Raw genomic sequence first — 26,179 nt, forward strand, 5'->3', positions numbered from 1 at the left:
TCTTTCCAGCACGCAATTGCGCAGTTTAAGTCATTCTTGCACTCACAGTGCTTATCTCCACACCCGTCACCCCAATCCTCCCGCTCTCTCCTTATATTAGGTCATCCTCCTTCCCCCTGGCACTGATGTTAATGCACTCCCAATCAGGCTGTCCATTAGGCAGACGTACACTACGCGTTCATCAGGCCGTCCAGAGGACTGCATGCAAATGAGAGCAAATTGCAGTGAGCTGCAAGCTCCTTGAAATCTCCTTAGTGGGAGAACGTGAGTGTGGGACATGCATGGTGTAAGGGATGCTGAAAAAAACCGAGTGCCGTTTGCTTTATGCAAATATCTGCCACGGACACAAGCAGCACTAAGGTGCCTTTTTGATGTTTTGATGCAACGATGAAACACTCAGATGAAGAACTTGCAGATGTCTCTCCAAGTCTCTCCATGTTTCGGATAGCTGAGATTTTACTGAACCCTTTTTCATGTTTAGTAAAAACTTCTCCATTCTGAAATCACTGTCAAAACTTTTGCTAAAAACACAAAAAAGTGTAAAATTCCCTTTTATCTCCGTCTCTTCCCTATTGACCGCGAGGCATTTCACATCACTCCAAAATTTTTCTTAGCAAAAGTTTGTTACGCTATCCAGTGGGACGCATCGACTCTCACCTCAGCTTCTTGCTTCTTCTAACTTTCTAAACATTAACAGGGAGAGGCAAGGACACGGTAAATGTGTGGGTGTGAGAGCTGTCACAGTTTTATGGTAGACATTGGTTTGAGGTATCGAGAAGGAGCGGAGAGAAGGAGAGACAAAGCCAGAGTTCATGAGAGCCATGCCGGTTCAAAGGCTGCTTCTTTGCATTCAGGAGGCGCAGGCCCGGCGTTAAATGCATGGAGCAGGGTGGGAGCGGGAGGGGGAAGTGTCAGGGAGGCTGCCATGTGCCAACAGTTGAGTGGCTGTGGCACTCAAAGATAATGAAGAACAATGATGAGGCCGGGGAGGGCACGCAGAGGGCCCCACACGCTCAAAAAGGGGTGTGCGACGTCACTGACTGCACGTCACAGAGTGTCCAACCTGTGGCTCACATCTCCACTTTAATTCAGCAAGCCAGCACACAGCTTTCTCTGTATGCACTCCTGTTAGCATGTTCACACCACGGGATACAAAGAAAACTTGCAAGAGTGAAAAATAAAAGAAGAAAAGATGAGTTCCCTGCACTCCTCAGTCGTGACCTTAGTTTGTTCATTACCAAGCCGCTCGCCGCGACACGTTAACTAATTCCATTAAACTAATCCACAAGAAAACAGCTCACGGCGCGATAACAGCCCGCAATGTTAATTTATGCCATATCCAAATGTGCACGCAATTGAAATGATTAATTTGACTCCCCCAGTGATTTCCTGTTAGTGGAGACACTGGATGGATACCCCCGGGATGTTTTTTCTCATTTGCGGACTCTTGGCACATACTAGTCTCATACTATTGTCCACGGATGGTACAATGTCACAATGCTGATGAAGTTGTTTCATCGTCTTTCAGTCTTCAAAGTGTCCGGTTCAAACTTCCTGGTCTACGAGAGTAAACGTCATGTTGAAGGCCTTCAGCTGGCAACCATTGATATTGAATCTTTTCTTTTTTAATTAATGAATATCTGACCACGGTTGAAAGCAGAATCAAATCACCTCTCATGGTCTCCTTCTAAAACCTAAAGGATACCAGCCAGCGGAAATAACTCTAGCCAGCAGTCGTCTTTAACAGCCTCCCCGCCCAGACCAAACCCTCCCACATTAGCAGCCACACGGGCCCTCACCATTGTCAAATAGTTAACAAAATGCCCAATGTGTTCAGATAGGAGAAGCGTGCATGGATAATGAATAAAACATGTGGCTCTTATTAAAAATAATCTGGCTGAAATGTGCCAGAGGGCCCGGAGGTCGATGAGGCTCCCTCGCTTCCATCCCCCTCCCTCAACCTCACTGGGTTCAAGGAGAGGGGTTCCCTGATTAGCACTTGCAACATCCAGAGAATGCATTCAAATTAGGAGTGATCCAGCGCTGAGTGGAATTAAATAAAGCAGATAGCGTTTTGTTGCTTGGGGCGACGCGGGGTAGGGAGGGTTTTGTTCTTTGAGCCTTCTTCCTACCTGAACATCTCTCCCAGGCCCTTCAGCACGCCTTTCTTGGCTTTGCTCTTGTCCATCTCCCTCTCTTTGTTCCTCTCGGTTTTCTTCTTCTCTTTCCCCCCGACTTTGTCCCAGTCTCTGTGCCTGTCGTCTTTGGAGGGGTTGCCATTTAACCCGGGTACCGCTGTCAGCTCGCCGCTGGCGGACATCGATTCGCGACCTGATCTGGAGCTTTCCTCGGTTTCCTCGTCCACTGGGGTGAGGAGATAAGGGAGAGGAGAGGGTGTTTAGTACAGATATATTGAGAGGGAGAGTAAAGGCTGGAGCATGCTTCTGCGTCTTTATGCACAGTCGTGTCGACGCACTCGTTTCGTGGTTCTAAATGGCTTGCGCGTGTTGCAGAGCAATTCACCGCCAGGTGGAGTAACGTTTTTTTGTCGAAGACGACCTAGAGAGTCACGTCTTTGTGTGTGGAAGTCGTTGGTTTGTTTATTTATTTATCATAGACTTTATTGCCCATTTTATTAATTATCTCACAAAAAATCTGTTTTAATAATGTCGGTATTGTGCTATGAAACCGGAAATGTGAGACGAGTAAAGGATGTAGCAGAACAATCACAGCCTTGTGGGCTGCAGGAGGCTTGCTAGTCTAGAAAAATGGGTCGACGCACGCAAGGAGGTGTGAAAACGCACGCAAGGGACACGCAAGGTGCTCTTGCGTCTGCGCGTCCTTGCGTCTCTCTGAAAACGCAGAAGCATAAACTAGGCTTTAGGGATACACGATCAAAGAGAAATAAAATGGAAGTTTAGGCTTTAACTTCCACTTGACTCCTTTCGGATTACACCAGCTGCATTTGATCTCAGCACAACAGCAAGTTTTATTTTACGTTTTTTTAATCAGTTACAAAGTATCAGTTTTTCTATCAGATGAACCGTTAAAAGAAAAACCGTGTCCCATAAGACATTGCAGCTTTGAAGAAAACACACTTGCTTCATTATAGCAGAATATATTTATAGTTCACCCTTTGAGGTTTCTGTTGTACATTTTTAAATCCAGCTGAAAACCTCTAGTTATTTCACATGTTTGTATTTCACATAACTCAAACAAGAGAACTGTCTTTTTCCCCTTTTTTCTTTCACATTTTATGAAAGGATGATGGAAACTGTGACGCTTGTCGTGTGAATCTGGTTCTTAATTCACGTCCCGACTAATTTCAATCCAGACATCAAATTTAAACCAAACTCCTTAGGTGATGCAAGGTTGATTAAACCCAAAGTTTCCATCACATCTAATCATAAATGATGTGCAGAATGTAATTATTCTGTCAGTAATTATACATTTAAATAATCTTGAAAAAAGGCTCCCAGGGATCTTAATTGCTAATATGGTGAACATTGCACTCGGCATAGCTCCTGTCTGTGCAGTATCTCTGGCTTGGAGGCGTGAGATGTCCTTCTGATTACAACTTATTACAGTCTCGCTTGTCGTCGTCTAAATTTTGCCTTTGATGGAAGAGAACTGATAGGGAGGGAGGGGCCATGGTGAATTTAAGGTACTTGAATACAGGTGGAGCCGCTGGATTCACATTTCAAGGGAAGGTTGGGTTTGTTTCCTCCTGTGATCTGTGGAGTTATCAGCCATGTGAGGCACTGCACAGCAGGGAGATAAAGCTAACCGCCAGCTTAAACCTGCTCAATTATACAATGCATTGTCTTCCCTCCCTTTCTTTTCTCCACCCCCGATAATTTGGGAGCAGGTTCAGTGTATCAGTGTTATCCCTCAATCTGCTGCCTGCTTATCATTCACTTAAGAGCAGCTGGAGCTGTGAGCTATATCTTGCTATTTGAATGACGGAGATTAGCTGGAAAGCTAATGCTGCTACTGCTTAATGATACCAAGCTGCAGATAACATGCTGAACATTGTAATCCTGAACGTCCCAGGGGCCAGCGACCATGTGTGCTCATGTGTGTGGACGCGTTAATGCGCGTGTCTGTTTGTGTGTGTGCGGACACCATAAAAGGCCGCAACGTCACCCATCGGCTTGTGGATTGCTACTTTGAACCTTCACGCCTTGCTTTTTGAAAGGCGTCGATTTGTTTTCACCCTCTTGTGCCCAGAAGTGACACAAGAGGGTGGAACAAAAGGTTAGTTCCACCCTATTGCTCTTTTAAGTTCTAAAATATAAATAACTCCAGGACCTGACAACAGCGTAGTAGTGACCTGTCAATCGCAATGTCACTGCAACTTCAAGCATCCCCTGCTGACAATCATTTTCTCGTAGACTTCTACTCAATCTGACTTCTTTTTGCAATCCGAGGAATCGCCCCCTGCTGGTCAGCAGAATTACTTTAAGTTTAAGGCTCTTCCACATTGACTTCCCTTCTCAGAAAGAGAGGATGCACTCTGGTGCCAGGTTCTTTACATGTATATGTGGCAAGGGGTCAGATGGAGGTCAAGCAATAGCGGGCGAGGACGATCAAATTTTTGATCTGGAAATTTTGTCTGGTTACATTTACCTTTAAGCCTTTCAAATAAAGCAAGATAAGAAACAAATGTCCCATCACAAAACATACAAAAGACTTCAATGGAAAGTCAGACTTGAAGACTTGAATGGACATCAATGGAAAATGAAAAGACTTGACTAACAACAAGAAAGCAGAACAATTGATGAAAACATCAGCCGACTGAAAGACCATTTGCAGAGACAGACAGCCACAGGAAACATTTTCTCACTTTGGCGAACTCTACCATTAAACCCTGCTTTAAACATCAAGGACATTTATCTGGCCTGTCAGCAAAGGTTATGACAGACAGTCAAATTGCCAGTCTTAAAAGAAGGCCTTTTTGCTCAGCAGAGCATGTCTTATTTTTTCCTTTCCTCAAACGATGCAACACAAAGTAGCACAAGGGAAAGTGCATTTTTTTTTCGCAAAGGGATATCTTGTGAGGACACATTTTCTTTGGGTGATGCCACATTCTTATTTTATGTAAATAAAAGTCTGGGAGAGGAAGGCTGCGCCTTATCTGTCAACTTTGACTATTAACCTCAGTGACGAGCATGCACTGGCTGCTTTTATCTAAATTGAAAAACAGAGTTATTTGAATATCATGGGGGAGAATGCAATATACCACGGCAGGGGAAATCGCTTGCTTTCCCCATTTTTCTTGCCAAGATAAGACTGTATTTAGTGGCTTGCCGACAGAGCTTATGAGAACAAAGCGTTTCAGGCAAATAATTCCCTCTTTTTCAAATGCCCCCGGCTCTTTTAATAGGATCCTTTAATGGTGAATGGAAATTTATATCTGGTGATTACTCTTGTGGTGTTGCGGTGTTATTACCTGTCACCAAACGTAAGACGGCTGTCTCTAGACGCTAAGCAGGGATGGATATGTTCACACAAACGGAAAGTGGCATGTCTCTCCTTTCTAATATTGTCTTTTAAGTTTAGAATAAATAATAGTAATTCTGGTTTCAATCCCGGTCAGGTATGCAGGAGAACTATTGTGACCTGGAAGTTGTACAGCGTTATGTGCCAAAAACAGCTGGCACGAATGAAACAAAGACATGTATTTCCTTTATAATCTTTGTGAATGTGATTGCGTGGCTTTGAGATATTACATGTAAAATAGATACAATACCAGCCATACTTATGTGGGGTAAACAGCAGAATTTTCCTCTAGTTCTAACAACATGGCAATGCACTTGCATTGAATGTATGCTCCGGGGAAGACATGCTGCCACAGACACTGACAATTCCCCTCCACATGAAATATGTGAATATTAATGAGTGTGTAACCTAGACGCTTATTGCAGCTGTGCATTATGACAAACAACCACACAGATCCATCTCCAGCAAAAGAGATCCCTGACCTAGTTCACAAAGAGGGGGGGGGGGGTGTCCTACGTTCTAAAAGGGGCTCCCAGGCTTTATTGAGTTGGCTTAAATTCCAGTGGTTTTATTTCTTTGTAAGGATCTTCTACTAGTGTGCATGATATAAAAAGAGAACCCTCTGCATGAGCATCTTATGTACAAACACTCACATATCTCAGTGCTGTTGTCGTCTTGTGGCGCTCTGGCGACAGGTTTCTCGTATGATTTGTCGATTGCAGCCCTGAAGCTCTCATTGCAGCCGCGGCCCCTGGCGATCCGCGAGCGCGCCCTCTTCACGTTGATCTCGCTGTTCAGCTTCACCTCGGCAATGGCCGTCTGGAGGCTTTCAAGGGAGCTGGACTTTTTCAGGCCCAGCGAGGGTCCGAGGACTTGTTCCGCGACACCTGTGGGAAGAGGAAGTGCCGTCAGTAAGGCCGGCAGAACAACAGCACTCCACTCTAACTCCCCCAAAAGGCGCGCTAAAGCCGTCTCTGACTTCACCGCACGTCATTGACTAATTCACGTGTTGCTGGATTAATTTGGGATGAAGTTATGTGGCAGACAAGGTGTGAGACTGGCAATTAACATCAAAGACAAAGGATGCCATTGCTTGGCCAATGAAGTGTGTGGAATGAGAACAGAGTATCATATCTTCACCGAGACACTTTCCCCTTGAGAATGATAACTCAAGCTTTGTCCTCCTGTCTGCACGGTTAAATTACGTGGCTGAAACATGATGCATATGAATGGAGCAATATCATAGACAGCAATGTACCGCGGCAATGGATTGATAGTGTTATACCAAACCATTACAAGTTCACGAATGTTTAGAGAGTGTAAACCTCAAACTATTTCCAAAAGTGCTCTTCTCACTGATTTTTCTTTTACTCGCAGCTGCTCCAGACAGAAACAGATGGCATTCAGAGTAAACACATCTAGGTCAATTCATTTCCAACATGTTCTCTAAGAGCCCATCTTAGCAAAAACAATCTTAAAGCTGCAATCTTTTGCTCTGTTTCTGAGGTCTACGTGCGTGTAGATGTAAGATAGCAGGTTTTAGCCCATCTTGAGGGCAGTGCAAGGCTCAGCTATCGGCCTTATGTTGATTGGCCTAGTGGGGAAAACCACCAGAATATCAGTCAACACAGGCCGCTTGCAGAACAAAGCTAGAAACACAACGAACCTTTCTAAGACATTGCCATCACTCAAACAATACTCACTTTAGCAGGAACATGAACGTGCAACGTCTTTATGGCATGCAACACACTGTTTAGTTCACTTAAGAGTGCAACGTGTAAATTGTGATCAACGAACAAATTAGGGGTTTCTATGGCTTGAAATATGTTGCAAAGAAGCTTTTTGGAGTAGGTCACATATATCATACTTGTAAGACTAAGTATCCCTTCAAAAGGACAGACGTGGAGCCAACGGACCAGTTAGAAGACCAGCTGCGTGCAGGGCAAAGGCGATACTGTTGCCAGGCCCTGGACTGCTCGTAATTGCATTTCCAATTCTGACTAGGGGTTTGTTTAGGGTATGTAAGTGGAGCGGGCACAGGTATTGGTATTTCATTTTGTCAAGGAGCGTTGCTTGGTTCCCCGGAGCTCTTACCTTACTGGCCGCTTGGTAAACAAGCAGCCTGGTTGATTTTTTGTCCCGTTTATTGTGCCTCGCCTCAGAGCGCAGCGAGCCACTGTCAAACGTAACGAGATGGATTCCTGAGTGTTTGCAGGTCAGGCCTTGTTGGGCGCAAACGTCAGCAGAGGAAACTATCAGTAATAATGGATAAACTGTTGATTCAATTACTGCGCCGGCCTCGCTGACTCTCTGAGGGCGCAGCACATGTCATTGGAGTCTGGACAGAGCCACATTGTAAGTTTACGACTCCCCGTGGAACAAATAGACCCTCCACAGGCAGAGAGTGTGTGCTGCTGTTTTCCTGTGGAAACAGCAGTGTGGTGTAAATAAACAGCTCAGGCAGCTCTTCCTGTTGGCTTTTCATTGCTCATTTTGCTCTTGCGCCTTGTCTTTGCCCCTCACGGAACAGAACACATGTAGGTGTATATGTTTGCACGTGTGTGGCACTCCGCATAAGTCACATTGACACAGACTCCTGACATTCACACACTTTAATATAAGTTACCGTCAACAAAATGATCCACGTGTTTAAAGTGGCCTAAATGAGGCGTGACCCACCGCTGCCGGGCCGTCACAGTGAACCGTTGGATGGAAGGCGGCAAACCCAAACATGGATTAGGCAAAGAAAACAAACCTCCATCGTTGAAGGAAAACACTTTGTGACTGTTGATTGGAGTACTCCTCTCTGAAATAGATTTGTTTAGGGTGTAAGAAACGGAGCCAGGATGAGGAAAAACATATGGCTGCGTGGATACACAAAGGTAGCAAAAACTGGGTTTGAGTGAGTTAGGGGCTTAAGAAGGAAGAGGGTTAACTGATTCCTTAACCAAGAAAAACCTGCAGAAGCTTACATTTCACAAACCTTAGCACCTTGGCTGCTCGTTGCAGAGGCCCGAACAGAAATGGATTTCTCATTTCAATCCCGTTGTCCTTTTAAGGAGGCAGAAAATGTTTAATGCCACTTCCAGGATGTTCAGGTTAAAAGGGTAAACCTATTTCTGTTACATTCGCAAGCAGTGTACCTTTACTGAAAGATAGAGCGTTTCTTTCTGGAGCGTTTCTGTCTTCTATTATCCATGATGGCCATAGACCTGGTGTTAGATCGGATAAAAGGCTAGAAGGTCAGTCGTTAGCCTGTGGTGTTGGGTTTCCAAACTGGTAAACACACAGTCCATCCTAAACGCAAAATCTCTCCCCTCCTTTTTGACCTTGTCAATACAATCACAATAATATCCCAAGAGAAACTGAACTCCATCCTGGTGCCATTCGAAATAAATGAACACCAATCCTATAATGCTGCATCCCATTTAGTGGGATGAGCCTTTAGGCTGCGTTAGACAGAAAAATTAAACTTTACTATCAGCTACAAATATCTAGAGGCTCTCTGGTTGCACGACCAGAGAATAATTTTACTGCTTCGCTCCTCCGAAGAGATGGACATTTGTGATTACCATAACAAATTGTAATGCCAAAACATGAATACTAGAATTGCAAGACTAAGCGAATACAAGTAAAAATCCTGTAATTCATTTGTCCAGAAGGAGTAATCTCATCAGAAAGGACAGCATAAAGAGGAAAGACAATATGAGGAAATGCATGGCAGATGCAGGGTAGCAGGAACATGTAGTCATTCTTCATAATTAGTGGATAAAATCCTATCAATCCAGTACAAGAGCCATGAGCCATGTAAATTTCAGTTTTTCAGAAGCTTATGTGTAAAGCCTGCTAACAGTGGTCACGCAGAAGCCATGATGCATGTTCGACACAATGGGATTGCAAGTTAGAGCGGCACAAGATGCAACAGTTCAAGGGAACACAAATTACATCTGCTGTAATCGGGAACAGGGAACAATCCTCCCACTTCTTCCGCACAACGGCACCCGCCGCCATTGTTTCTAGTTGTCGTGGCGCACAACTGAGGAGCGGAGAGACAAAGAGAACGGGCGAGCAAGGCGAAAAGAGGGAGTTTGCCCAGAGACGGCGGCTACCTGCAAACCTGCCTTTGTTTTCACCAGATGCAGTCGCGACTCTCCTGGGAGAGTTTGACTGACAGCTCTCTGTATGCCAGTCTATTATATGATTCATATCACAAGAGGAGACTCGGTGCGCTGCTCCTCATCTCACTCTCATTCAGAGGGATGAAAATACATAGTCCCCCATCGCGTGCAGACACAAGTTTATCACTCCCCACACGTCCGGAGGACAAATGAAAATCATCAAAATGAAATACACAAAAAAGAAAAGACAATCAAAGCAAATACGGGGAGAGTGCACCTGGAATTGTGACAAGGCCAGCTGAGTGTGTTCCTTAGCCAGATTAAGGGCAAGGACAGTTAATTGGAGAAGATCCATTGCCATTACACGTTAAAGGGGAGGTATGGCAAACTCCATGAATAAATCAGCAGCGGTTATTACAGGAACACGAGCCCATAGTATAATTAGCGCAGCTAAAACTATGCTCCCCCGCCATTATTCAGCACAGGCCCTTGCATGTAAAGATCTGTGTACAGACAGGGGCTCCATTACATATAATTTATTCAGAGAGCCATGGCTTTAAGCAGGGTGGTAAAAGGGTAATTATGTTTAAAATAGCCTCCAAGGTGGTTGGGGGAAAGGCCATGTCCAGGTATCCTAGTGGAAGTGTGGCATCCCTGAGTCGAACCGGCTCCTATTTCTCTGCCGGTTGTGGATCATTAGTCTGAGTCAGAGGACGTCCTCTGTACGCTGTCACACAGGAATCCCCATTACCCTGACTCGCTAACATCTCAATCAAGGATGCTGCATACTGTCCTGTGATTGTGCTGTTTTATCAAAGCAATAGAGAGCTATATGTGAACCTGTTTATAGCTCTCCAAGTGAACTCAATTATTGAAATGCAGAAGCTGTCCGGAGCCTGGCAACCCAATGGATCAGCCACTGTAGGCTTGAACGAGCTCCAACTGCCGGTCTGTCTTTTACCATTACACCATTACAAAAGAAAATGGTGTAATATTTCCGTATACTGTAAATCTATCATTGTGTACATTTCATGGTAGAGAATACTACATATCATATATTGTTTGGAATATCTTTGGACACAACGAGAAAAAGGCACATCAGTTTCCAATAAGTTCTCACAGAAATCACTTAAAAACATCCTCTCGCTGATTCACGGAGCGGATGTACTCCAACGCGCTACAACCGGAGCTTAGCCTGATGATGATGGATCAATTGCAGGCAAGCTGAAGAGGCCAATTGGCAGTGAATGTCTCCATTGCAAATGCCACTCCATTGCCTGGCTCCTTTCAGCCAGACACAACTCCTGCATTACCAGTGTTTTCTTAAATCATTTGCTCTGCAGAATGAGTTCAATGGCACAGGTTCCCACATTAGTTGCCAAGTTGCTATTCAACACCGTGCAACTCGCCTTTCAGCGATATGAAAATCCTTTTTAGATCATGTTGCAATTACCTCAAACAACTCTCTCCTCCATATGCATACAAAGGTGCCAGGATCACATGGCTAATGATGGTTGGTTATGAGCTGATTATGGAAAAGTACGGGCCCCGCGTTTCCAATCTCAATTATTGACCCAAAGCCTGGTGAACCGTTGTGAGGTCCAATGTTATATTGGTGATTGTAAGTATTGAGCTGGTTGGTTCTCGTACTGCAGTTAATCCCATCTGCTGATGTTAAGGTGCGTAAATAAGCAATGGTGGTTAGTGCCTTCGGACTTCTGAGCACATGCCAAACAGATACTGCAGGGTAGATAGTGAATAATTTCAGAATAACAATGCCAGTAGAGCAGGAAATTAGACTGTGCATGGCCTGTCCATCATGAGGTTTAACAGGAAAAAATGTCTGGCATGTGTTACTGTATCACTGTGACTTGTCTTACCTTGAGTCTCTTACCCTTTTTTCCCCTCATCTAAATGAAGCGAAAAAGGGGTCGTCGTGGCGCAGGGATATAGAGGGTGCGCTGGGAACCGCAAGGTTGGTGGTTGAGTCCCGAAGTCAAAGTGTCTCTGAGCAGGACACCTAACCCCCGATTGCTTCCCGGGCAAAATGTAAAAAGCCATGGGTTAAAAATGTAATGTAAGTCGCTTTGGATAAAAGCGTCAGCTAAATGACCTGTAAAGAATTCAGTCAGAAAGACTAGACAAGCTGTGCGGTTCCCTGGTGGCACACGGCCAGCTCATTAGGGGCGGGGGCGGGTAGTACCAGCCAACCAGACGTGGGTGCTGTTACCGTGAACCAATTGTATCAAAAACAGTTCTCCTCTCTTCTGCTGTCTGTTGTCATTTCAGCACGTGGCGACCTGCCACCACCTGAGCAGAACCTGGCATATCAAGAGATTGGAGCAACTTATTCTATACCACCACCACTGGGGGGATATGCCTCATCTCGGCTCGGCATCCCGGTCTATCCTACGGCAGCATGGAGTCCAAGCCCCAATATAAATATTTATGCCTTATTTTATGTTTATAAATAAAGCATTGTTCAAATTTCTACAAGTCTCTCCGGATTTAAATGGTATTAAACCGCAGGGTGTCTGACCAGTTTAGTCCATTTCAACAATGAACCAAATGAGAGTTGGTAGGGGATAGTTTTGCTGAGTATGTTAACCGTTTAGTCTGTATAGCTTTGAAGCTTTTGAAGTCTTAATAGAAAGTAAGAAGGAATGCGTACACTGGCTATTTCCCCTCACTTGTAAAGGCGAACATCAATGTCGGTGCGCCAATGAAAAGGCTTGGGGGTAAAGAACTATATTCTTCAGCTTACTTAATTTAAAACCCTGTTATACCATACCCATAGGCCGATTTCCATTGTGTGGCTTTGAAGTAATAATTTCATTAAAAAAAAATCAACTGTAGCAGTTTGCGCCCTTCAGATAAACCGAAGGCATGTGACACCAGATATACGCCGAATCCCGCTGTGTGGCTCTCATTTTAAACGCACACGAGAGCTCGCACTCCATGGATCGACTGAAACAATTCTCCTCCAGTTACCCATGTCAGCTACAGTTATTACAGTTTACAGTATGTGTGGAGCACGTAAGATGTTTACCTGCACCATCTGAACGCTTTGGTATTTTCACTGGTGGATTATGATTTTATATTGGCAAAAAAATCTGTCAGCAGGATATTGCAAAAACTCAATTGGGTCCCACAAGTGGAAGAGAATGTGAATTTGAATAACCTCTAATAGCACACACACTGATCTTGAGTACTCAGACATGGTAGAACAATAATAGAGATTTGTAACCGTCGATAAGTCTGGTTATTCCCAGAGTGAGGCCTCGTCTTTTGTGCAAATTAACTTGTGTCTTCTGTAATAAACAAACCGCTGTTTCACTAGAACTAATACAATTCACAAAGAAATGCCAATGCCACTTTGGAACAATTAAAAAGCTTTTTCGATTAAACTCACTGATAAGATGAGCATTATCACTGCCATCGTGGAGCGATCTCAGCATCCCGTCCGTTCTACGCTCAGTTATATCCAATTATATTTTTATTCGACACTAAGTACATAATGGAAAATATGTTTATGCTCAGCTAATTGCTCAGTGATAGTTACTATCCACTTTCTCCTCAGCAGCACTCGTGTTCAACGGGTTCACTTTGCATAAAGCCTTTGCGGATGGACAAAGGGTAGGGTTGCCAGAGGGAAGATGGACCCCACGGAGCTGAGTGCAGTGGCTCCAACATGCACCAGCCTGTGGAAGAGTCCGAGAGTTTTACAGGTCTCTGGGCTCCGTGAGGAATGGGGTTGGCCTTTATCTGTTATGATTAGTCAGTGATGCGAGAGAAGGCAGCGTCTGCTTCAGTCTCGGTTGGACACTCTGGACTCAGACGGTCTTCTTCTTTCTATACAGTCTGTGTGTCTGTCTTTGCATCATTAGACACTCACTAAAGAGGCCATGTTCTTTTCTTTATTGTGTTTTACCCATGCTCCACTGGGAACAGGGCCATGGGAGACGGAGGCCAAAAGAGGGACGGTGGTGGATGGATGGGACTGTAAGGACTGTGTGTGTGTGTGTGTGTTTTCTGAAAAGTGTCTCCATTTCCCCAGTATTATGCCTTTAAGGAGACAGCCGGGAAAAAAGTGGGAGAAGTTGAGTGCTTGAGGATTCACAGGTCAAAGGGAGATCTATTCCATTATCACTTTGGGATGTCCACCAAGGAATGATCCAACAACCGTAGAAGTTTTACTGTAAACAAACCCACGTTTTAGCCAGTCCCACTTGACCCAGGCTCTCTCTTGTAAACAGGCCAACCTACTGGTACAGTTTGGACCTATAACCTACATGCCACACTTTCACAATTTTCCATATACTGAGACATTGCTACCAACCTTTTGGGTACAATTATTTTTTGTCGGCTTCCTTATCTGACAGCTTGTGTTTTTCACCCATTGATTTTAACCATTACTTATGTAAGAGTTATTATTAACATTATGCAAATATTCAATTCCACTAAAGTGGAAATGGGTTTTAAAAGAAAAGGTTTACATTTTAGTAGAGTTGGCTGGCAAACAGTGCCTCAAATTAGATGAGAAGCTTTTCATACAGCTGGGGTAAAAGGGTATTAAGAATTATAAAAACGACAGTTCCTTTAATCACGACTGCGCATGTGTATTTTTGTGCATGTGTAAAGCATACCCAGATCCATGCTCTTGGACTTGCGCGTCTTGATGATCTCCAGCTCAGCGGCATTTTCATATTGTTTGGTGCGTTTTTCAGACATGCTCTGACGGGCGAAGCCCTCCCTCTGGAACGAACCGTCAGGGTTGGCGTCTGGACTGAGCGAGCTGGAGTTCATAGGGGAGAAAGGAAGTATTATGATGCAGGGTCATTATGAGTCTTCAATTAAATATGTATTCTAATACCGTCTACATCAAGAGGCAGTTCTATTTCTAGGGGCTATCATTATAATAAGACTGAGATCAAATCTACTTATTAAAACAGCATACACCTCCCAAATTTCAGCCCTTTCACTATCACACAATGACCACCAACATGCAATACTTTCACACACACACACACACACACACACACACACACACACACACACACACACACACACACACACACACACACACACATAAACACACATTCACCGTCACTGTCAATCCTTCATCTCAATGACTTTTTTAATCAGGGACACCTCTGCTGGGTGGGATGAGGATGTGTTACGATTGGGTAGAAGAGGCCTGGCTGAGATGTGCTATAAACCAGTGAGGTGAGGGTGCTATGGGGTCATGGCCACTCAATAACCCCCCATCCTCATATATGTCTGGAGCAGAGGCCCACCATAGTGCGCTCCCTTTGGGATCCTCTATCTCTGTCTGGATCTTAATTGAAAAACCGTGGGGGAGTGGGGGAAGGAGGTGGGCAGTTTGGTATTTGCATGCAGAAGAGTGCGTTTACAATTAAGGTGAGAACATCTTGCCATTTGAGTGGCGGACAGAGAGGAGAAGATGCGGTGCTGATGGAGTCTCACAATTGTTACGTCCAGGAGAAGATACTGTGACTGTTTCCTTTGTCCTGTTGATGATCATACAATATAACCATCAAAAGGTTGTTCGCATTTTTACCTCTAGAGGAGGCTGACATTTCCCCATCTTTATATTCAAAATGTCATGAATTGTAAATGATCTCTAATGTGATTGAGAATGAGTTGGATATAAAAAAGTGGAATAGTCAGGTGGACTATGTTCTTTTGACAATGTATCTTCTTGGAGCAGATGCTCCTTTAAGAGCCCCTCATTATTTGCAATATCACGTAACAGCATCTGCAGACCTACTGGCACTAGTTCGCATGTAAACAATTCCTATTTGGGTTGTCAACCCCATTTAACAAAAGAGCTGCTTCATGTGTCACCGAGGAGCCGGCATCAACATGTCACTTTGCTGTCGACCATACCTGACAATTCCCACTAAGATCAGAGCGCCTCACAGGACAAACCGGGTCTGACACAGGAAGAGCGGTAGGTGGAGCAGGAAGAGAGGAATGACAGCACAGATGTATTATGCATTTATTCATCATTCCTTGCTATTCTCCTCTCATCATTCCAAGCCCACAAAACCAAAACACAGTATGCCCGTTTTTTTCAGCAAATGTCGTCTGTCATAGCGTGACTGAGGAGAGAGAAAGGACGTCTTTCCATCCGGAGGTAAGATTTCATTCACTCGACACAGTTTTCAGTGCTTAATGGAGAGACCAACTGAACATAGAATGAGTGAAAGCACGGCAGGAGGGCCCATGTGCGGTGCCCTGTCGCGCAGGTAGTTAGAATTGGCGGGCATGTTGCCGTTTGTGAGAGCAATTACGGACACAAGCAGGCTGGATGAATCAGAATCCAGCTTGTCAGAGCGAAAAGAGCGGGGAGAGATCTGTGGGCAGTCAGAGTGAAGTTAACAGGAACGGCTCAGCGGTGGTGCAAATTCCCTCAGTAGGACTTCAGATCTTTTGGGTTGAGCTGCTGCGCGCTTTGACACCAACTCTGCTTGCTTTGGTTCACACAGAGCAGTGACTAAATGTCCGGGTTGGGCATCCATGGCCAGCTGATCTCTGTTTCTTTGAGTGCTGTGTCAAGCACGGCGTACCTGCTGTCTAGAACTATTTGGAGGCGAACGAGACTTTCTGCACCACTCTTCCCTTTAAACTAACGTCCCATTACATCCAAAGACCGTCCTACATGCAAGGCTACATACTCTTGTCACAGGTTGCATACATAATTGAATTGAACTAGATCCTGCATAATTCAGCTAAAATTGTAAAGCAACACAATGCAAGCCAGGAAATATGTCTGCTCTTTGATGTACAAAAGAAATGGCAAGCCTATCTACTTAAAGCTCACACACAACGATTCACAACTACTACAGTCCATTAATAGGAATACAGCACTCAATTACAGATCTTGTATTCAGTTTCTAGTGGCGATTCATTTTCCCTTAAGGAATACTCGCTGTAATGAGATTCTGCTTTGTAAATCTCTTTGCTCTGGCCCAAATGCATATTCAGATCAAACAACGTCCACGGGTGGAGAGAAAAGCCAAGTGAAAGGACCTTGCGTCTATGAAGGTGGGACCCATAAGGGACTTGGATCGCCACAGAAAAGCTCTCATTGATCACACATAGAGACGATTGTGTTGGATGGAAATGAGAAAAGGGCTGACCATGTGACCGCCTCACAGAGAAATGAAACAATGACGATAGCATTCCTCCTTGGATCATCCCTGCTCCTAGATAATACTTTTCCGCATCTCTTCTCTACGCAGTGTTTAAAAACAGGTTCCATCATTGCGAGCAGATGCCTACCCCACACCCTCTTCAACATCCTCCCATCATCTAAAATTAAACAGTGCTGAGGATTGCTCACAGGCAAATCCACATCTCACATCAACTTGTTCCTGTCTCCGTCTCTTGCAGGAAGTTAAATGTGTCAGGCTGCACTTTGCCCTTGTTGCTAAGTGGTGTGTGCTGAAAGCCGTCTGTACTCACAAATTACCCTGGTGACATTTTTTACTTATTTTTCCCAATTCCCAATCCTTCCTACCCTCATAAAAAAAACAAAAATCATCATTTTAATGCGGCCTACTTCCTAGGAAGGTGCAGCTTGCTTTGATTCGACTTGAATGGGAGGACAGGCAGTGACGGGCCCAAGAGGTGGAGAGCGATGCCCGGTAAGGTGCTTCTGAAATGGTCCTTCAGAGGTTTGGAGGGGGCAAATTCAGCTGCTTGGATGAATGGGTAGCTGTGCCACAGAGCTTGGAGCTGCCTTTAATCATTGGATAAAACTCATTGGAGGTCTATCCAACTGGCATGTGCACCACCAGACAGATAGTTGAAATTAGTTATTGTGTTGCAGATGGGAAAAGGTAAGCTCTTCAATCTTCTTGTTCTGTAAAAAGCATTTCTGAAATGACTCACTCAACTGCGCCTGACTTTAAACCAGGGTATGGAGGGCGTACAATAAGACTCCATCAGTGTCACAAAGGCGCAGCCACACTCTGGACCTGCCGTAATATCCTTTTTAGTTGTAATAAAGGTGAAGAAAGAGCGACGAGGGTGGGAAAAGATCAATTAAGACCTCTTTGTCCGCCTGCTGACTCGTGTGTCGACCTCCTCCTTCGTTCGGTAAACGGTGTGCTAGAGGCTTTAATTGAGTTTTGCTGCTCTGACTTCTCCTCTGTCTGCATAACGGGAGAGCAACTGACAGGGACTGGGCAGAGATAGTGTAGGTTTGTGTGGCAGCAGTGTGTGTGTGTGTGTGTGTCTGTGTGCAGGTCACCTCGGCAGCACGCTGGGATCCAGCGACACCCCTTTCACATTGGGGCAGTGGAGGGCGCTCATGTACTCACACACACACACACACACACACACACACACACACAGGTGAGCGCAAAAATAAAAGCATGTATGACATGCTTGTAGCAATGCTACACCCTTGAGACGTGGTAAATATTCATAAAGCTAGAGGAAACCATTAACATGTATGGAAACAATGTCTGCTACATGTGTGTGTGTGTGTGAGAGAAAGATTGTGTGTTCTACTACGGTGTTGAAATAACTACCCACTGAACCGGACACATTGAGATAGGTGAATCGGTCTGTGTGTGTGTGTGTGTGTGGGTGTGTGTGTGTGTGTGTTGTTTGCATTCATACGTAGTTATGCTAATAGCTTGATGGTAAAAACACATGTGCTTAATAGAGCACTGTTGATTGTTGGTTACATCACTGTTGATGGAGACTGTTGGGGAGTCAACTGAAGTCGGCAGTCAGCCCGCAATGTTAGTTTGGGAGTTTGTTTGTTGGTGCCTATGCGGACCTTTTCCACTTTATATGTTAATTTGTGAAATTGTTTACACACTGGCGTGTGTGTACCCAAACATTTGTGAGACGGAGTGTGTCTGTGCGGCGCCGTGTGCCGATGCGCTGTTTGTTTGTCCTTTTCTGTCTCGGCTTGGTTGACACACTGTGCCCCAGTCTAGTTCTCTTTCTCTGCTTCCATCTCTCTATTGCTGCCCACTTGTCTTCCCTGTCACATGACTGAGGTGTGACACCTATTCTCCACTGACACCTATCCTCCACCTATCCTCCACCTATCCTCCACTACATCCGGATGTTGGTCCAAGCCAGAAAAGCGTGTTTTATATTTTGTGTTTTTGTTGAGGAAAGGGTATGACATGCAAGTCCCAAGGCCAAAATCCCCAGATCACACATAAAGACTGGGCTATCAATACTTTTAATTTAAAAACGTCTAAATATATTTAGTTTGAGCTTCGACATTTAATCATTGCTGAATGTTGGTCTGCTGGCTGAGGCCTAAGGGTTTCCCACGGATAATAGATAATAGTAAAATAATCATGATGATGAACAAATAAAGTTATGAAAATGGATACTGTATGCCACCCTGCTGGCTTTCTTACTAATCATTCTACAGTAACAGTTAAGAAAGCACAGCTAAAAGATTCTCACTGCATAGCCATTATGTGGGAAAACCGTTACCGTCTGTTCACACAGCGACTACATGAGCGTGACAGTTGTACTTGTCCTAATTACACAAAACCAAGCCCATAAAGTGCCATGAATGTGGTACTAATGTGTTTAATACATTAAAATGGATTATGTATTGAATTTATTTATTAAATAACAAAAGTTATTAGTTATTGTGAATTTACAAGTATAGAATATCATAGAATGAGGAGGCAGAGAGAATCTGTTGTTGGGAGGAGACACATTCTCAATTCTCAAAGAGCCCTCAAAGGGAAGCCTCTGCTTTAGTACTTTATAGTTTAAACGGTGCAAACTGTTGAAAACGTCACCAGAGCAAGGGACTTTGTGTTTAGATGCTACTTTGCAAGAAAGCCAGGTAAATACTTCGAGGAGCTTGTTTTGCTTCCGAAGGACAAAGTTGATCCTCGGTGAGGATTAGACAACTACTAGGAGGGTAGTTCTTATTCTAGTCATCAAACAATGTCCCTTTATCACATATAAACAACACATTATACAACAGATCAGGTGATATTTTACAAAAAGGGACACCTCGTTATGCATGGCTTTTACCACCTGCCGCACATAGTTTTGGGGGAAGATTGTTGTTTGATTTAAAATATCAAAGCGGCACACTGAAAAAAAGCATGTATACTTCTTGTTTGACAAGGAGACAGATAGCAGATCCTTTATCTTTCCTGTCCACAATTATGTGAATAAGTGACAACGTTAGTTTGTGGGAAATCGAGGAATTACAGTGCATTCTTTTTAAAATAGAATCGTTGACACCTTGATTTTTCACTGATGAGAAAAGAAACACAATGCAACTGCACTTCATCAACTTGTGCGATGAAAGTATTCATCTCAGATGATTCGGCTTGCGTTTGGATTGCACAATTCTGGCACTGCTCGACACTTTTTTCCTGAGAGGAACAAACCTTTCATCATCTCATTTGTACAGATCGTTCTGCGCACAGCCACGATATCAACCAATGCATGTTATCTGTTTTACTGTAAATCAAGTAGACGGGGTCCTTCCTGTTTGGCTTTGGACTCAACCTAGTGAAGGAAGAGGCAGACGCTAATGTGACGGGTCTGGACCCAGCGTTCGAATGAACAGATATGCAAAGCAATAACTTACAACCTTTATTTACCCGGTGTATCCTGAAAGAAGACACATGCTGGTTTCTATCACTGCCGCGGATCTCACACCCTTTAACCCTGTACGCACATCCTGGACCTAACTGATGCAACCACAGTCCTCTACGCCTGGCTGGAAGGGGGATTTATCACCTGGGCTGATTCAAACCAGGCCACTCTCACTAAGCTCAAAGCACTCAACAGCCGACTGATGAAAATAAGGAGTATTATTAAAAAGTCTGCGATGCAGGAGCGACAAATAAAAGTGGATATTTTTTACCATTTAACAGAGAACATGGAGTTGTAATGTTCATAGCCTCTTATGATCTTTTCAGGTGTGTTAAGCTGATCCGACAACAAACAGGTAACCTACCTGTACGAGAAGGCTGAACATCAACTAATAGGACCATGCATGCGTGCAAACACAGAACACACATCCATTAGATATCGGCTGGGGATGTGTAGAAAAAGCAGGTCAATGTATGTGTCTCGTGTGAGATGGGATTTCTGCCTCCAAAACAACCATTTATCTTGGGGGCCTGGACGTTAGCACACTAACACACGGGCTATCGTTCACTGGAGAGGACTGAGCAGAGGGAAAATATTACTCGGGAGAGATAAGAATGTAATTCCACAAAACTCTACACGAGAGTGGCGCGTAGATTGCAAAAGAATGGGCTATTTAATTGATTTTTGTTTACATTATTTGTTATTTACCTCATTATAACCACTACCAGATGCTCACATGACCTTTTGATTACCCCTACATTAATAGAGTAAAGTAAGCCAGGATTAAATTAATTTCGGCTGTTTCAACAAAGTCCCACAGAGCACTGGTACTGAAGAAAAAAAATAATTAATAAAGGGAAATAAAAGAGAAGAGAGTGAGAGAAAGGAAATTGAAGTCTGTTAAATTCCATTGGGCCAAAAAAGAACAGAAAAAGGAAAAGAAAGAGCCTGAATTATAATGATTTTACAAGCCGTGCACCCACTTTTTGTATGGCTGTGTCCTTAGCAAAGCGTCTCCCATGAGTAAGAAACGCTGCATAATACTGGAGGCCAGAGGTGAGACTTTCACAGCTCGGCACAATACATATTTAATACGTAGCGGGCCCCGGCTGCACTGTTACAAGAGCTTAATTAAAAAATTAACGGTTCCAATGCGGTGAAGTCGGGGAGACCCACAGTATGACTGTCAACGCAGTGTGAGTACTGGTATGTTAGGGCACTTGAAAAATAAAATGAGAAACAGTGAGAATCACTCTGAATGACAATACACACTTGGTGCGTTTAAGCAGCTGTTGGCATTTGACTGAAAGAGAATGTGTGTGTGTGTGTGTGTGTGTGTGTGTGTGTGTGTGAGAGAGAGAGACTTAGAGGGCATGAATTATTCACAATAACCCTAGGCAGTGGTATATAGCACACTCCTGTGTTGCGCGCACAAACAACATGCAGGTGTATTTGCGTGTGTGTGTCAATGTGCGTGTGTGTCAGTGTGTGCATAATTTGCGTGTGAGGAAGTGCGGTTCAGCCATAGGCTGTGGACCTAATCCACTACGACAAACCTCTGACATCACATGAACAACAGGCATACTGAGCAAATCCACTCATTCATTATAAATGAGAGAAAGTGGGATAGAGATAGTGAGAGAGAGAGAGAGAGAGAGAGAGAGAGAGAGAGAGAGAGAGAGAGAGAGAGAGGGAGAGAGAGCGTATCTGGGGAGAAATAAAAAAAATGATTATTAAATAATAAATGCAAAACTGTGCAACTGTATTTATGACAAGCAGACAACATTTTACCTTGAAAAACAAAACATAAGAAATGAATTCTGGGGTTCTGTTGCAGCATTTCCCAAACAGCCAATCATCAGAGAGACTAGCAATTTTACTAAACAAAGAAAAGATTCACGATGAATAGCGGTAGGCTAATAAGAATCTACATTACGTGAAAAAGCAGTTCCTGGCTTTGTCAGTCAGACAATATAGAGGACATGATTGGATGTCTTATTTTTACATTCTCTGGACCACCTAGACCACGGGTGCTCAATACGTCGATTGCGATCGGCCAGTCGATCTCAAAGGCAGTACCAGTCGATCGTGTGCCATCGATAAAAAAATGACGTCACGTCACACATGCACGGTCTACCGCGGGAGATGACCGAAACTAATGGTAATGGTAATTAGCGATTCTTGCTTACTAACGGACGGATTTAATTTCCTTCCAAAGGAACCCAGGCTGACTCCCGTAAGGTAATGACCAAGAATGTGCACTCGTTGTTTTCTTCATATCAACTCCTTATGACTATTTACCGGCCGCCACCTCCCTGTCAGCCGACATCGCCATGACCTGGTTAGTTGAAAAGTAGCTCGCAAGCCGTAAAAGTGTGGGCACCTTTGACCTAGACACTGCAATCATACAGGAAATGCCAAGAGTAATGTTAACCTGCATGATCTCTCAATCGCATCTCTAAGGACCTCTCTTGGACCCTCAACACCTCATCCCTGGTAAAGAAAGCACACCAGCGTCTCTTCTTCCTGAGGAGACTGATGAAGGCCCATCTGTCTCCTCAGATTCTAGAGAATTTCTACCGCTGTACCATAGAGAGCATCCTTACAAACTGCATCTCAGTATGGTATGGCAGCTGCTCTGTCGCGGACCTTAAATCACTGCAGAGGGTGGTGAAAACTGCCCAACGCATCACCAGTTCCTCACTCCCCACCATTGAGGCTGTCCAGAGCAAGAGATGTCTGCGGAGGGCAGCTCTCACCCCAGCCACAGACTGTTTGCCCTCCTCCCCTCTGGGAGGCGCTACAGGGTGCTCCGTTCCCGGACCAGCAGGTTCAGGAACAGCTTCATCCCTGCGGCTGTCATTCTACTGAACTCTGCCCCCCCTGAACTCTGAACTCTGCCCCCCACCCCCACACACACACATCTCCCTCAGTGACTGTACTTCCCCCCTCCACCCTGGCTTGACTGCCACACACCTTCCTCCAGCCACTGAACATTTGCACAGTTATTACATATCCATTTCTTACTGTTCATATTGCACAACTATGTCTTACTGTACATATCTATTTATTCACTTATTACACTTTACATATGCACATATCTGCACTTTTTGCTATTTTGCACTCTGGTTGGATGTTAAACTGCATTTCGTTGCCAATGTACTTGTACCCTGTGCAATGACAATAAAGTTGAATCTAATGTAATCTAAAATCAATTTAAATTACCTTTAAGAATAAGCAGCCATAACGTCCTGCTCTAAAAGGCCGGCTTAATAGTCCCACAGAAATGTAAAAGTGTGTCTTCAGTGACTTTTTTTCTCTATGAAAAAGAATATTTCAGCAGTGAACGGTCACAAGAGGGTTTTGAATCGATTGCATTACGATTGAACAGCTTAAAAGAGGGCGGGCTTAGAATGTAGCCCAACATCAAGCTACAGAGGACTGTGGTACAATTGATTGGTGGGTGGATGTCAAGCTATTATTGGCTGACAATGGTTTGCGTAAGAACACAGAATAATTAAAGATTGAAAAAAATGTTTTGTAGTATTGCTGAATAAATACACCCTCTTTGTGCTTTCCCTTCCCCACAGGCTTCTGTGGATGGTGGTTCTATCTGGCTTACAACTCGCAATTATTTCAATCATTTCTGTTATAGGAATTGAACGTATTATACATCTTTTACGTTCATTCTGTACACATGACATCCATTGTAGTCCGTCCATCCCGTTTGAAAGATCGCTCCTCTGACGTTCTCCCTAAGGTTTCTTCCCTTTTCTCCCCATGGAAGGGTTCAAATTTTTTGGGGAGTTTTTCCTGGGCCAATGGGTTTTGGGAAAGAGGATGTCGCATGGGTACAGACCGTAAAGACCTCTGAGAATTATAATTTGCAATTTTTTATACAAAATAAAATGAATTGAATATGTGCACAATACGACCAGGGATATGTTAAAAAAAAAGGACTGATGGGCCATTTTTCATTTCGTCCCGAACAAAACGTTCTCTTCTGTTCTAGGGTTCATATTTTCTCATGAAGGTAGTCTAGTCGGCTGCGGTCTGTGGACCAGAGTAAGATGCTGAACTCCCACAAGGGGCTCGGGATTAGAGAGGTGAGAGAGTCACTCCACTCACAGTCTGACAGCAACTGGGTCGTCCATTATATAACAAAAACACACACACAAACACACTCTCACTGAACACTCGACACTTCCCCAAAGTTAATTTGGGGATTTTCAATGGAGTCGGCACTACGTGGTGCAACATGTCTAGCAATTGTTTACAATTATAAACAATATAAATGTTATCTCATGGTTCATTAAGGCAAACAGCCACACTATGGAATAAATGTAGGCAATAACTTATAAATATCCTGTAAAATTACAGATTTTCTACCAATGTCGGCAGAAAAAGACATCTAATTGTGTGGTTTATTGGATCCGCCTAGGAAACCCTACTCTCACAACTCAGTGACAAACATTTAATTAACAGCAGGAACACTCATATAAACACACTCATGCATAGTAGGCTAACCGAAACCTCCTCTAACTGAACATTATAAACAACCTCCAGCTTTCTTCCTCATAGAAGGTCATAAATAATTCAATCGTGTCTCCAGCGCTCAGTAAAACCGATTTGCTGCTCACCATTCATCCTGACTGGGCAAGTCGTGGATCCAGGACACCGGCTCCTCGCCCAGGAAGCCCATGTCATCGTGGGAACTGGAAGACGATTGATCGGAGAGTCGGGCAGGGAGCAGCGGCGGCGTATCGTCTTCGATCATCACTACGTCGTCCTGAGGCATGTTCACCGTGGGGGAAAGCTGGTGGTTACCTGAGAGAGAGAGAGAGAGAGAGAGAGAGAGAGAGATTTGTTTCCTCACTATTATACAACACAACATGGCATGTATACTCCAGTTTTTTATTTCTTATTAGTGCTGGCTGATAACAAGTGGTACCAAATCAGAGAAAATATGAGAGCATTTGTGAGGAAAAGTATGCGCGCGCGCACACACACACACACATACTCCTCCACAGACAAGTTTGTATAAACATAATTTTATCTGACTTTAGTAATTACCAAGGTAATGCTGTATACAGAGATAACTTCAGTCGAGATAATTGTATAGCGAATTTTTCCTATCGGGACCTGCCTAAAGGGCACCGACATTTCTCTGCAGGGTAAATAACGGCACTGATGAGGTGGCGCTTTGCAATGCTGCATGCAAACAACAAAAGCAAAACACTGGTGGACAAGACGGACCTAAATTATTGGACAAAATAGCCATCAAGAGCCACGGGAAAGACACTTTTCATACTATACAGTACACAGCTCCAAAATCCAGACTCCTTGAAAAGTTGTAGACCTGATTGGTTTTATCTCTTCTCTCGCCATCCATCCTCAAGGACAAATAGGAGCAGGAGAAGGGCTCCCCTGCTCTGTGTTCTGTACTGCCTGACCCTCCCTGCTGAGGACGTCTTTGAAACGCTCTCCTCGGGAGTTAAAGTCGTTGGGGAACGCGCTGCGGCCGGCTGGCGCTCGGCGCCGACGGCAAGGGAGGGGTTGTACGACGACACGAGCAGTGGCATCATAATACGGAATGGGATCCACTTCTGCTTGCTATTAAATGCAGAAATGCTTCCATTATTGCAGAGCCGTTCTGCGAATGTAATAGCTCAGGAATAACTGTGTATAATCACTAGCAGCATACAGCCATATTTACACTGGCATGATCCCAACGTGCATCTGAGAGGCGTTTCATTTCACTGGGGCCCGACGAATGATAAATGCCTTTGGTTGAAGCAAATCTGGGAAACAATCAACCCGGCAATGACGTGTGTAGTTATCTGTAGGGATATGAAAAAACAATTCTAAGAAAAGCAATGATAGAAAAACAAAAAAGCTGTGCGAGGGAGAAACCCAAGGTGGGCTTA

General features: G+C 44.1%; 1 protein-coding gene across 3 annotated transcripts in view; it reads right to left on the bottom strand.

Annotated features, from left to right (window-relative positions):
• Positions 1-26,179, bottom strand: part of LOC120811645 (partitioning defective 3 homolog) — a 277,609-nt gene that overhangs the window by 89,030 nt on the left and 162,400 nt on the right. For all 3 annotated transcript variants that reach the window (XM_078096994.1, XM_078096993.1, XM_040167200.2), the window contains 4 exons: positions 24,893-25,079; positions 14,267-14,415; positions 6,156-6,389; positions 2,133-2,364 (listed from right to left, as the gene is read on the bottom strand). In XM_078096994.1, the coding sequence (XP_077953120.1) occupies positions 2,133-2,364; positions 6,156-6,389; positions 14,267-14,415; positions 24,893-25,079 (802 nt within the window). The remainder of the gene's footprint in view (positions 1-2,132; positions 2,365-6,155; positions 6,390-14,266; positions 14,416-24,892; positions 25,080-26,179) is intronic.

Source organism: Gasterosteus aculeatus, chromosome 21, assembly GCF_964276395.1.
Source record: "Gasterosteus aculeatus chromosome 21, fGasAcu3.hap1.1, whole genome shotgun sequence".
NCBI classification, from domain to species: domain Eukaryota; kingdom Metazoa; phylum Chordata; class Actinopteri; order Perciformes; family Gasterosteidae; genus Gasterosteus; species Gasterosteus aculeatus.